The 13,066-nt window shown below is 39.3% G+C and overlaps 1 protein-coding gene across 1 annotated transcript; it reads left to right on the top strand.

Moving 5' to 3' along the window:
• Positions 1-7,513: 7,513 nt before the first annotated feature.
• On the top strand, positions 7,514-10,679 carry LOC120260029. The gene is made up of 6 exons (XM_039267475.1): positions 7,514-7,994; positions 8,208-8,370; positions 8,655-9,162; positions 9,312-9,554; positions 9,609-10,180; positions 10,460-10,679. Exons 1-6 carry the CDS (start codon positions 7,514-7,516, stop codon positions 10,677-10,679), a joined length of 2,187 nt encoding a protein of 728 aa, XP_039123409.1.
• The last annotated feature ends 2,387 nt before the right edge of the window (positions 10,680-13,066 follow it).

Here is a 13,066-nt window from a genome sequence, read left to right as displayed (position 1 = left end):
GGTCATCCAAAAATCGCCTCCAAAATCCCAAGCTAAAGTCCCCTTCAAACCCTAACTTTGGGACTTAAAAAGGAGTTTTTGACCCAAGAAAACCCATGCTTGAGCTGTGCTCTTTACAATTACATCTAGGTTTTTGCATCAAAGTGAATTTTTCCAGACAGTGAAGTATACGGCCCAAAAGCACGCTCGTGCTTGGGCCATGCTTCCATAAGTATGACTATACTAAGGGCGTTTTGACTATTATTTTTCCTAAACATAAGTGGCTCCACAAACAGGGTATAGTGTTAAAACTTAGGTTTCAAAAGCAATAGTGAATCTACACTTAAGCTTAAAATAAGTATACTAACACACTTATGGCACCCCTAGACTTAGAAATCCCTATCTAAGAAGTCATAGATTGTCCTAAGTCATGCGCTATCACAATGAAACATAAAATAAAACCCTCCCCAAAACTTGAATCATACATTATCCTTAATGTACAAAAATAAATGAAAGATAATATAAATCAAGGACAATTAAAATTGAGAGAAAGTTTTGGGAGGACTGCCCTAAACACAGAGGAGTGATGTGGCCACTCTCAACGTGTATTCTTAGGACAACACTTAAAGATGAGAGAGAGAGCCAAAAGAAGCATTTCAGATTTTAAACGATGAAGTTAGAGCTCTCTCGGTATCATTAGAACTAGGGCCAGGAAAACTAGGTGGCTTACGGGTAGCTTACGATCATTCTTACGGCCGTAAGTCAATTCCAGAAGACTTTGTGGGTATGCTTATGCCTGTAAGGAGGATTCAGAGCCAAGTTAAAAGACCTTATGGGTAAGGCTTAAACCCGTAAAGATACCCATAGGGGCCATCCAAAGGAGCTTATGATCATAGCATACGCACGTAAGGGCTGTCGCAAGGAGCAGAACAATGAAGCTTAAGATCCAGCGCTTATGGCTGTAAGTTGAATGGCAACACAAACAGAAGACCTCATAGACAAGGCTTACATACATAAGCCATCCTTTAAGGCTCGCGACCATCTTTTCCAGCTCACTTACGGCCCAGCCCTTATGCTCGTAAGCAGCCCATAAGCAGTTAGGTATAAAGAGAACTAATGAGGATTTTTTAGGGCATCTTCTATTCTATTCTTCTATTCTTTGGGGGTGATTTTTGGAGGTGAGGTTAAAAAAGATAAAGGGAGAATCCCTAGCACCTATGGAGCAATTTAAAGGGGGATTTGACTTTACATTCAAGAGAATTGAATATCATAGCCGTCAAGCTCATCATCGATTCTTCATCAACACAATTGAGAAGGGGAATTTCATGGCTCTCATGCTTTCCTCCATTATTTGTATCTTGAATGCTTGGCCTCCATTAATGGAGAACTAATTTGCAGATGTTTGGGTATAGTTAAACTCTAGAGTTTATTTCTTTGACTTTGGTTGTTGGATCTTTGATGCTTAATTGATGTCTTATTTGCAATAATTTCTATTTGACTCTAATTGTGTGATTGAACACTTGTTTGCTAATAAGGAGAAAGCCTTAGCAAAATACTTGGTATTACTACATGACGAGAAGAAATTCCCATGATGAGAAGAAATTCCCACCTGGAATAGACTTACTATAATTCGAGAAAATAGTGGGTACACCTCTGGTTAGTGTATCTAGGAGACTTTGTCTCCCACAATCCTTCCAAGTGGATTGATGATGATTTCCATACTCTTTCCAATCATGTGGAGCATATTTTAGGAGAAATCACATTTCTGCTCTGTATTTGGATTAGCGGTAATCTCTCTCATTGGGGGAGATTATCTACTTAAGAGATTGTCATTAGTCTATAATAAGATTTTATAGAGTGTTAATGCTATTGTGTGGATATCTGTATTAGCTCTGCACCTATTCAGTTACACTTCACCTGAGAAATCAAGGTTTTGTACATTTCTGAAAACCTTTCGGGTCAAATAGGATTGCATGTTTAGACAACCATTATACCATACCTCATAACCCTAGAGGGATGCTATGCCCTGACATCGCTTTCTTCCTTGATTTATCTTCTATTACCTCCCATATTTTCTTGCTTTCACTTGCTTTCATTCTCACATACATCACATAATCTTTTAGGCTATTTTTAAGGTACAGAGTCATTACAAGTTTTCACCTCCTTCCCTGTCGACCGACACTCTGCTTTACGCACCCTTTATTATGCGATCGGCACATACACTTGCATCCCTATCATGAAATTCAAGCCAACCAAAGATATAATGAAAGAAAAAGGACTATGATAAAGTAAAAACCGAAAGGAAACAAACCAAACATTAGTTTAGCGACCAAATGCTAAAAGACAAGCAAAACATATATAAGAGATATAATATATATATATATATATATATATATATATAATGCACTCATTAGTCACTCAACTATGGACTTTTTCACTTTGGTGATCAAACTTCAATTTGCATCAAAGTGATCACTGCCCTTAATTTGATTTCACCAAGAGGTCACGCAAGGGATTTTGGGACCGAATTGTTGATGTGGTTGCCTAAAAATATGACTAAGTGTAGATGGGGCATGTTATTTAGCCAATTTTGCATGTTCATGTCATCCGAGGAAAGACTCATCGAACAAAAATGGCCACATTACCTCAAAACTTCCCATCAACATTCTTCTTCTTTCTTCATTCAAGAGAAATAGCAAGCAACTTCAAATCAAAGATATGAGATTTGACAATGCTTACGTTTCAGATTTTATCTTTGCTCTTTCAAACTTAAAAGCAATTAATCCCTAAATATTTCTTCTTAACCTATGAAAACTATTCCAAAACCAATTTGCAAAAATTTTAGTTAGAGCACCAAAAAGAAAGGCCAAAGTGGATTATCGAGACTCTCTTCTTCGAATTAAGAGAGAATATTTCATGATCAGCATTCTCTCTGAGGTGTGAAGATCACAAACAAAATCACAAACCATAAGCAATATGGAAAGCTAAATCTATCATGAAATGAAATGGGTTAGGTCTATAGGTTAGCCCTTTAGCAGTTCAGAGTTTAGTGGAGCAATTATGGTTCAATTGTCTCTGCACCTTTTTATTAACATTTCAATGTTAGTTTGTCAGTTGATGTGTTGGCCAATACATGATGTACACTTAGTTAGCTTATATGGGTGAGGATAGTGTTTGTTTTTTTAGTTTCCTTGTGAGCCGTTGGATATTAAATTACTCCAGGGTCCCACTATTAAGTAGTGATCTCCATCATTTATTGCCTTATAAGTGCTCTTGTAATTAAACTCTAAAAAACATTTGGATTTGATATGAAAACTGAAGGCTTCTTTGAATTCAGTTTTAAATAAAATAATTAATGCAATAGTAAAGGATTTAAGTAGGATTAAATTTAGAACAACAAACTTAAAGGTGACTGAATTAGAATAGGATTCAAATTGATTGTGCTATAGTTCAAACCTATTGCAAAGCAATACTAGTGAAAGTTTTGTAGCAATTTCACAAGACTAATTCCGTAGTGACCAACATATTCAAAAAAATTTAACCCAATATTGGTATGTTTTAACAAAATAAATTCTAGAATAGTTTCAAAACATGGTTAACAGTAATTAAGATAAAGAACTATTTCAGTTAAGTATGCTAATGATCACATGATAAATCTTAGATTTTAACCCATTTGTATTTCAAAGGCAATTATAGAAAGCCTATTATTATCTTTTGGTAGAACAAGTTATTGGAGACATGATGTTGATTTTGCATAGCTATTACCATGTTTAACACATTCTCTGTTTTGTTGTTCATCTTGACTAGTTGTAGATTATCTTGAAACAATTTTCTTTCAATTGTTTAAAATTGCTTCTCTAAAGTGTCATGCTATAATGGTGTATTGTTGGAATTTCTAGAATGAGTGAAAAGAACTAAGTGAGTTTTCTTATTTTTAGGAATTCAAATTTTATTCTCTAACTCATGTAAATAGTATAAAAGAAAGATGTGAGAGTTGTAAAAGTTGAGTTTGTATGTTTTACATCTTTGAAGAGGAAGTAAGCAGTGAATTTTTTATGGTTACTTCCTTTCTTGTATGCTTTTATGGTATCAGAGTATAAAAAGACATATTTGAAAGTTGAAGGAAATGCTAATAGTTTGGACACGTAGAGGCAATGATTTTGGTATATTTTAATACCTCTCAATCTATCCCTACAATCGATCCCACTCCCTTCTCAGAATATTCCTTATCGATCCAAAATACTCCTTTCAAATTGAATTTTAGTAATTTTCTTCAATGATCTCAGTTTATTTAACTAGTGATTTGAGAGAAAGGAAAGTTTGGATATTTGGATCGCTTTATCATACAATTAGCAGCTAATGATCTATCTTTATCCATATGGAATATTCATAACTCCATGGTCATGTTCTGGCTTATTCATTCCGTAGAAGTTAACATAGCAGAAATCTATCTGTTATATCCAATTACAAAGCATTTTGGGATGTTGTCACTTTGACCTATTCTAACTTTGTTGATTCTTCTCAAATGTTTGATCTACAAAACCGAGCTCACAGTCTTCCAAGAGCATAACACAATCACTTACTATTTCAATGCTTTGGTAAAATTAAAAAAATAACTAGATTTATAAAATCAGTAATTATTGCAAGAACTAGATTTATAAAATCAGTAAGTTTGGCGTGATATAGCTGATACAGAAATGTATCGCAAGATGTTAATTAATGAGCGTATCTACAATTTCCTTACTAGTCTTACTCCTTTTGGATGATGTTCAAGGATGTATCGTTGGCATCACACCTTTGCCAAGTATTGATGAAATCTTTACTGAAGTTCGGCATGAAGAAGATTGCAAACATGTTATGCTTAGGCCTTTTTTTACTTTTCTTTTTCTTCACCCACTAAGGACCCGTATGCTATGGTAGCTCGGCAACATGAGGATCTCAATAAGAGGGACAAGAATCCCACATGGTGTTATCACTGTAAACTATCCTATCACATGAAGGAGCAATTTTGCCAAGACGAGCCACCTAGCCGCTAAGAAAGGCAGGGACATGCACAAGCCTCGGCGGAGCAAGTGGGAGCGGGGCCCACGCACACATGAGCGCTAGGACCACCCGCACACAACCGCTACTCACACTCCCAGAAATATGCCCTCACTGAAAATTCAAACTCTCACCACTTGTAAAAGGTTCTATTGGGGACCCGGCTACCAATAGACCACTTGGTCATTAGTATGAAGACGCAATATTGGAAGCTTAACAGAAAGGCTACAGATCAGGTTCCTAAAACGTTTTTGTGATAATAATGACAAAGATCTTCAAGCCTCATTTCAATCTGCTCCAGATGTTTCATTCTCCAAAGAGCAATTAGATCACCTCAATAAGCTCCTTTCTGGTACATCATTACCCAATTCATGTCTTATGGTACACCTAGGAACAACTTTATCTTCCATCGCCAATTTAACAAATCTTAGTAAACCTTGAATAATTGATTCAGGTGTCTTTGATCATATGGCCATTACTCGCCATCTTTTCTCATCTTATAAACCTTCGTATGGTGATCGGTTTATCACACTTGCTAATGGATCTTCTTTAAAGGTTGTCAGTGTTGGTTTTGTTAATCTTGGTCCTTATCTTTCTCTTTCTAATGTGTTCCATATCCCAGGTTTATCTTATAGCTTATTGTCCATCAACAAGTTAACTGCTAAATTGACGATACCTCTATTGGGACGTAGTGCCTCAAGTCCAATTCCCTCTAGCTTCATATACCCTTACCAAACCTTCCCCACAACTGCAGTTACGGAGAAGTTAAGGTGGTGGGTCCCTATGTAACATGGTATCAGACTAGGTACCTTCCTCCAGCCATCTTCTCCGGCTACCTCTCCAGCCATCTCTCCGACCACCTTTCCGGCCACTTCATCCTTCACTCTATACATCCCCAGCCCTTTCTTCTTTCTTCTTTTCTTCTTCATCTTTTCATCCCCTCATTCATTCATAAAAAAAGATCTCCGGACTCGCACCGACACTACCACTTGCATGACACCCTGTGCGCTTTGCACGATAGCACCACCCCGTGGCCTGGCCTTGCCATGACCCAAGACTCGCTTAGTACTGCGCCCGTCGCGCATGATAGCCCTTTGCACCGTTTCGCTCGTCGACCACGCCACTCATGCCGGATGATCTCGCTTGTCAGCTTAGCCGACCAGCCTCTCTCTTTTTCTCCAAATCTCTTAGAATCAATGCTTTTCAGCCTTTTACAAACACAAGAAACCAAGATGACGTGACTCCTTGTCTTCTAAAGAAAAGACCTTGATGTGATTATACTATGCACATGTGATTGTATTAAAAAACAAAAAACAAAAAAAAAATGGATGCTTATCGAATTCAGTGGGGTGCTACCTGAGATGCGTCACCGCAATCTTCATTATTCAGATGTGGTGCTTGATGGCACCAACTACATTGCTTGGCGACTCATTATTAAGCGGATTCTAGATGCCATCCGAGTTCTTCGCCACGTTGACGGTTCCTATCCTGCTCTCTCTGACATCATTCCCTCCATGGAGGCCTCTGCTCTTCTCACGGCATTTGAGCAGCAGTTTAAGAAATGGGCTGCTGATAATTCTACAGCCAAGATAATGATTTATCAGATGGTCACTCTTGACATTCGTACTCAGATTGCTGATCTTTTCACCGCTCGGGAGATGTGGGACTATCTTGAGTGCTGCTACTGTGGTTCCAGTCAGGCACAACTTTACACCTTATACCAAGCTCTCACTAGTCTCCAGCCGAGCGAGGACACTGTCGACCAGTTCTATAGTCGATATTGTGCCTTATGGCGTCAAATTGATGCTCTGACTCCTCCTTACTATACTGTTCATGCTGCCCAGATCCTTACTTATTCTGAGTCTTGCTCTCATCGCCGTAGCCATGATGAGACACGGTGTATGTATGAGTACATTATGCGCCTTCGTCCCGAGTTTGAGCAAACCCGGGCTCAGTTACTTCATGCTCCGTCAGTCTACTCTTTCGATGATGCCTTCACCTTTGTTCGTGCTGAGGAAACCCGTCTCCGGGCTTCCTTCACAGGGGAGAGTAGTACTCTTGTTGTTTCTCACCTGCCTCCTGCCTCCTCACCCTCATCTACTAGACCCCCGGCCCTTCTTGTCTCATCTCGGCCTTCTTCTTCTTCTACAAGGCCGAAACGCACTGTGGTTTGTCACTACTATGGCATATTTGGTCATCTTGAGCGTGAGTGTCAGAAGAAGCAGCGTGGACTTTCGCGCATTGCTTCTTCACCACCTCTTCTCCCACTACCTCACACCCACCAGCAGGCACATTCTGTCCAGGTCTCTCCTGCTCCACCATCTTCTACTCACTGCCTCCCTACGGATTAGCGACTTTTTAGCGATGTTCGAAGCGGTTTTCAGCAGTCCCATCTAGCAGACTCCACTACCCATGCACGGTCAGCCCAGGTTTCTCCTTCTGTCCAGGTAGTTCCTGTCCTCTCTGGCTCCTTGATTATGGTGCTTCTCTTCACATGACTCCTGATGCCACTCATCTTCATCATTCTCGTCCACCCTTACATATCACACGTGTTCATACTGCTGATGGCACCCTTCTTCCTATTTCATCAACTGGCCACTTTTCTTCTACATTCTTCTCTGTTCCCTCAATATCTCATGTTCCTCATTTATCCATGAACCTCATGTCTGTTAGTCAACTTACTGATTATGACTGTCAGGTTATTTTTGATCGTACCTCATGTTGTGTGCAGGATCACAGTGGGACGGTGATTGGAGCTGGCCGTCACCATAATGGAGTCTATGTGCTGGATACCCTTCACCTGTCATCTTCAGCTAGGCATGTTCATCAATGTCATGCTACTATTTTATCTCATCATATGTGGCATCACCTTCTTGGTCATTTGTGTCACTCTCATTTTTCATCTCTTGTTCGTCTTGGAGTCTTAGAAGTTGACTCTCTTTCCTCTGATGTTGACTGTATTGGTTGTAAGCTTGGTAAACAGCTCCAACGCCCTTATCCTATAAGTGTATCTCAGACTACTGCTCCTTTTGAACTTATTCATTCTGATGTTTGGGGTCCCGCTCCTTTTGTTTCTAAAGGAGGTAATCGTTATTATTTTATTTTTATTGATGACTACACTCGCTTTACTTGGATCTATTTTATGCATAATCATAGTCAGTTATTGTCTATCTATTGATCTTTTATAGCCATGGTGCATACCCAATTTGCTGCCTTAGTCAAGATTTTTAGATCTGACTCGTGTGGTGAATACATTTCTCAGGCCTTTCGTGCTTTGTTGTCTTCTGAGGGCACCTTGACTCAGTTATCTTGTCCTAGGGCTCATCCTCAAAATGGGGTAGCTGAACGCAAGTATCGTCATATTTTAGAGACGGCTCGTGCTCTTCTTCTTCTTGGTGCTTTTCTTCCTCCTCACTTTTGGGTTGATGTTGTTAGTACAACTTTTTATCTAATTAACATTCAACCTTTCTAGCATCTTTATGATCGTAGCTCGAGAGAATGTCTTCATGGGATACCTCCTCGCTATGATCATCTTCATGTGTTTGGTTGTCATTGTTTTGTTTTGTTTTGCTTTCACCTCGGGAGAAGACCAAGCTCACCGCCCAGTCTGTCTTTAGCGTTTTTCTGGGATATAGCCTTGAGCATAAAGGTTATCGTTGCTATGATCCTGTTACCCGTCGTATTCATATCTCTCATGATGTCACATTTGATGAGGCTACCCCCTTTTATGGCTCTCCTTCTTGTACAGAGTCTCCCTCTCCTTCGGTTCCTCTATTTTTCCTTTTCCCTACCATTTCTCCTGCGGATACTTCCCCTGTGGCTTCCTCCCCTCCGTTCCTCACAACTCCAGAGCTTCTTAATCACTCCTCTCTTGACCCTCCTTCTCTAATATCTATTGAGTCTCCTACCGTGTCTACCCTTCTTCTTCACTCTCTCCTGCTCACCCGCCAATTCGTTTATTTTACCATCGTCGGGATCCCACAGTGGCACCACCAGGGCAAGTCCTCTCTGACGCCTCTATTACTATTGATCCGGCTCCTGAGGTATCCTCTCCTCCTTACTCTTTATGAGATCACTCCACTTTACATCCCCCTGCTCATTATGCTTCTGCTAGAACTAGTGTCTCAGATGCTATTAAGCCAGGTACCTACAGGGAAGCGGTTTGATCCCCTAAGTGGCAGACTGCCATGGCTGAAGACCTTGATGCTTGGTCTCGGACTCACATGTGGGACATTGTCCCTCTCCCTGTCCATACCATTCCTATTACCTGTCGCTGGATCTATCGGGTGAAGACCCGTTCTGATGGATCTCTCGAGCACTATAAATCCCGTCTTGTTGCTCACGGTTTTCAGCATGAGTATGGTCGTAACTATGATGAGACTTTTGCCCCCGTGACCCACATGAACACTATTCGTACATTAGTTGTTGTTGCAGCTGTTCATAGATGGGTTCTTCATCAGCTTGATGTGAAAAACGCCTTTCTTCATGGGGATCTGAAGGACAAGGTTTACATGACTCCTCCTCCTAGACTTCAGGTGCTTCCATGATCTGTTTGTCGCTTTCGCCGCACTCTCTATGGTCTTAAACAGGCTCCTCGTGCCTGGTTTGAGAGGTTCAGCACAGTTGTTGAGGCTGCTAGATTTACTCCGAGCATACATGATCCGGTAATCTTCATTCATTCTTCACTCCGTGGCCGGACCATTCTCCTTCTGTATGTGGATGATATGATTCTTACCGGTGATGATTCTACTCATATTACTTTTGTGAAGCATAAACTGTATAAGACCTTCTTGATGACTGATCTCGGTCCGTTTTGTTATTTTCTGGGTATTGAGATCAAATCTCATCTTGATGGTTATCGACTATCTCAGCAGCTTTATACTCTCGATCTCCTTGATCGCTCTAGCTTGACTGATACTCGTATCGCCGCCACACCGATGGAGTTGCATTTGCAGCTTCGTGCTTCCGATGGGGTCCCCTTACCAGATCCTTCTCGCTATCGACATCTTGTTGGTAGCTTGGTATATCTTGCTGATACACATCCTGACATTTCTAACGTTGTACACATCCTCGGTCGATTCGTTCGTCGCCCCCTACTCTCATTCATTATGGGTACCTTCTCCAGAAATCTTGTGATATCTTCGTGGCACTACCTCGCATGGTCTGTTCTACTCACATCAGTCCATTCTTGACTTTCTGAGCCTATTCGATGCTACTTGGGCATTTCTCTTTATGATGGGTCTCATCACTCTGCCACCGTATCTTTCTTGGGTCTTCGCTTGTTGTTTGGAAGACTAAGAAACAACGGTATTGCCAAGTCCAAGTCTTGAGGTGAGGTTCGTAGCTGGCTTCTACGATGCGAGGAGGTTCTTTGGATTCGCTCAATTCTGCAGGATTTTGGTGTACCTATCCATTCTCCTATTCCTATTAACTGCGACAGTATAGGAGCCCTTCAGATTGCTGCCAATCTGGTCAAGCATGAGCTAACCAAACACATTGGTGTGGATGCACACTTCACCCGTTGTCATGTTCGTGCCCATATTGTGTCGCTCCATTATCTTCCTATAGAGGTCAAGGTGGCTGATTTTTTCACTAAAGCACAGACAGGTGATCAGCATCTATTTATGTTATCCAAACTCAAGACACATGATCCACCTTGAGGTTGAGGGGGATGTTAGATGTATGTATGTATATTATATATATGTATGTATGTATACACATGGGTATACTTGTATCATTTGCTTCCATATGTAACCCCATGATCACACTTGTTTATTGAGTAATGGATGAGCATTGATCTACCTCTTCTTTTCTCTTCTATCATTCTTTCCTCTTCTAACATGGTATCAGAGCTGGGTCCCACGTTGATGCCGGGCTGTGCCTTGGATGAGCTAGGATCTTGGGTCCCACATCCACTGTGGGCCCAGGGGAGTGTTGGGACGTAATGGCTCAGGTCCATAGTCCCACATCGCCTGTGAGACCAATTCTCTCTAGCTTCATGTAACCTTACCAAATCTTCCATACAACTGCAGTTATGGAGAAGTTAGGGTGGTGGGTCCCTATGTAACAACCTCATGGCTAGTCCTTTATTAGTTGCCAAATAGCTAGTCCTTTATTGAAGATCTTGTCTTGTGTGCTGGGTGTATTTGTAACTTGAAAAATCTAAGATTGCTCAAACATTTGAAAACTTTCATTCTATGATACAAACTTCAAAATAATTACATAATTTTAATTCTTCGAATACATAATGTTATTGAATTTTTTAATTCCATTCTTTAAATTTATCTCCTTAAAAATGGTATCATTCATCAAATTTCTTGTGTTCAAACACCACAACCAAATGGCGTACCCAAAAGTAAAAACCGTCATTTATTAGAGGTTGTTCAACCTCTGTTGTTTACACATAATATTCCTAAGTATTTTTTTTGTAGTGATGTTGTTCTTACAGCTTATGTTCTCCTTAATTGTATGCCTTCTGGTGCCTTAAAATTTAAAACTCTTATTTCGGTTCTTTATGATTTTTTTCCCTAACCATTGTATTTTTCAAAACTTGATTTATGAGTTTTTGGTTATATAGCTTTTCCCCATGCCGCAACAAATCAGATCCTCATTCTTACAAGTGTGTTCTCCCAAGGTGTATTCTTGCATTGTAAAAGGATATGGATGTTTCTCTCCTGAAAAATGGAAACATATTATCTCTCAGGATGTTATGAAATTTTGAAAACCAATTTTTTTCTCCTAAAAATTCACTTTAGCGGGAGATTTCAAGTGTTGCAAATATTTAAGATTTTTCTAATTTTTCACTGTCAACTTTGAATATTTCAAATAATTCAAATCATTTTTCTGATCATTTTGATATTCAAATTCAAAATTGAATATTTTTAATAAATTAAATAACTTTTAAAAAAATTCAAATGTAATCTTGGGCAACTCTAAACTGGGAATATTTTTGGGTAGTCAATTTCTCTCCTCAACCACAAATTTCTCCAACAACTATATCACCTGATCCTTCAAAAAGAAAAAAATTTGCCGACCTCTTATGGTCCAAATCTATTAACTTTATCTTCTTCCATTTTAGATTTGGAAAAACATTCTGGTTCAGTGGAACCAAATTCTTCTCTACAAATAAAGCATCTTTCTTCTACAATTCCATAATTAACTTCCCCACAAGATTAGATTCTCAATCCTTCTCTTAAGAATAATCCATCAATTTCTATTAAAAATCATGAGTCAAGTGCTGGAACCCTAAAACTCTAGATGGAAAATTTCAAACAAAATCATTGGGACAAAAACTCCTACACAATAATCATCTATTGTAAACTCTGGTAATGAAACAGAATTAGAGAACCTTGACTTTGCAGACTTAGAACATGTGTTTGGCATCCTATCTCTAATTTTCTTGGATACTCACATCAAAATAAATCAATGCAAGCTTTCCTTACTCATCTTTTAGAAATAGAGGTGCAAAAGACTGTCCATGAAGCCTTGCAACATGAAAAATGGAAAGAAGTTGTTCTAAAAAAGATAAATGGCCTTGAAAAATGAATCATGAGAGATTGTTTGAAAGCCAAAAGGAAATATTCAGGTAGGATATAAATGGGTGTTTACGGTGAAGTACAAAGTAGATGGACCTATTAATCACTATAAAACAAGACTTGTAGTTAACGAGTATACACAAACATACAGAATTAACCACCAAGAAACATTTGTGCTAGTTGTAAAGATCAATACAATTTAGGCCTTGTTGTTATTAGCAGCAAACATGGATTGGTCTCTCCAACAGTAAGATGTAAAGAATTTTTTTTTTGAATAGTGATCTCAAGGAAATAGTGTAGATGGACCTGCTACCAGGATTTGATGCACAAAGTAAAAGTGGTAAAGTGTGTTGGCTCAAAAAAATCGCTTTACAATTTGAAGCAATCACCAAGAGCTTAGTTCAGTTAGTTTGCAAAGGCTATTCAACAACATGGTTATAAACAAGCACATTCAAATCACACTTTTATTTAAAAAGCAAGGAGGAAAGATAGCAATCTTGATAGTAGACCTC

This window comes from Dioscorea cayenensis, chromosome 5 (genome assembly GCF_009730915.1).
Source record: "Dioscorea cayenensis subsp. rotundata cultivar TDr96_F1 chromosome 5, TDr96_F1_v2_PseudoChromosome.rev07_lg8_w22 25.fasta, whole genome shotgun sequence".
In the NCBI taxonomy this organism is placed as follows: domain Eukaryota; kingdom Viridiplantae; phylum Streptophyta; class Magnoliopsida; order Dioscoreales; family Dioscoreaceae; genus Dioscorea; species Dioscorea cayenensis.
The sequence above is the reverse complement of the archived record's forward strand: the minus strand, read 5'-3'. Positions and strand labels throughout refer to the sequence as shown.

What these genes read in the sequence shown, in the direction of transcription:
- LOC120260029 (XM_039267475.1), top strand. Translation starts at nt 7,514, where the DNA reads ATGACTCCTGATGCCACTCATCTTCATCATTCTCGTCCACCCTTACAT. An exon ending in CTGTATTGGTTGTAAGCTTG is followed by an intron (nt 7,995 to 8,207) that starts GTAAACAGCTCC and finishes GATCTTTTATAG; the next exon opens with CCATGGTGCATACCCAATTT. An exon ending in CTCAGATGCTATTAAGCCAG is followed by an intron (nt 9,163 to 9,311) that starts GTACCTACAGGG and finishes TATCGGGTGAAG; the next exon opens with ACCCGTTCTGATGGATCTCT.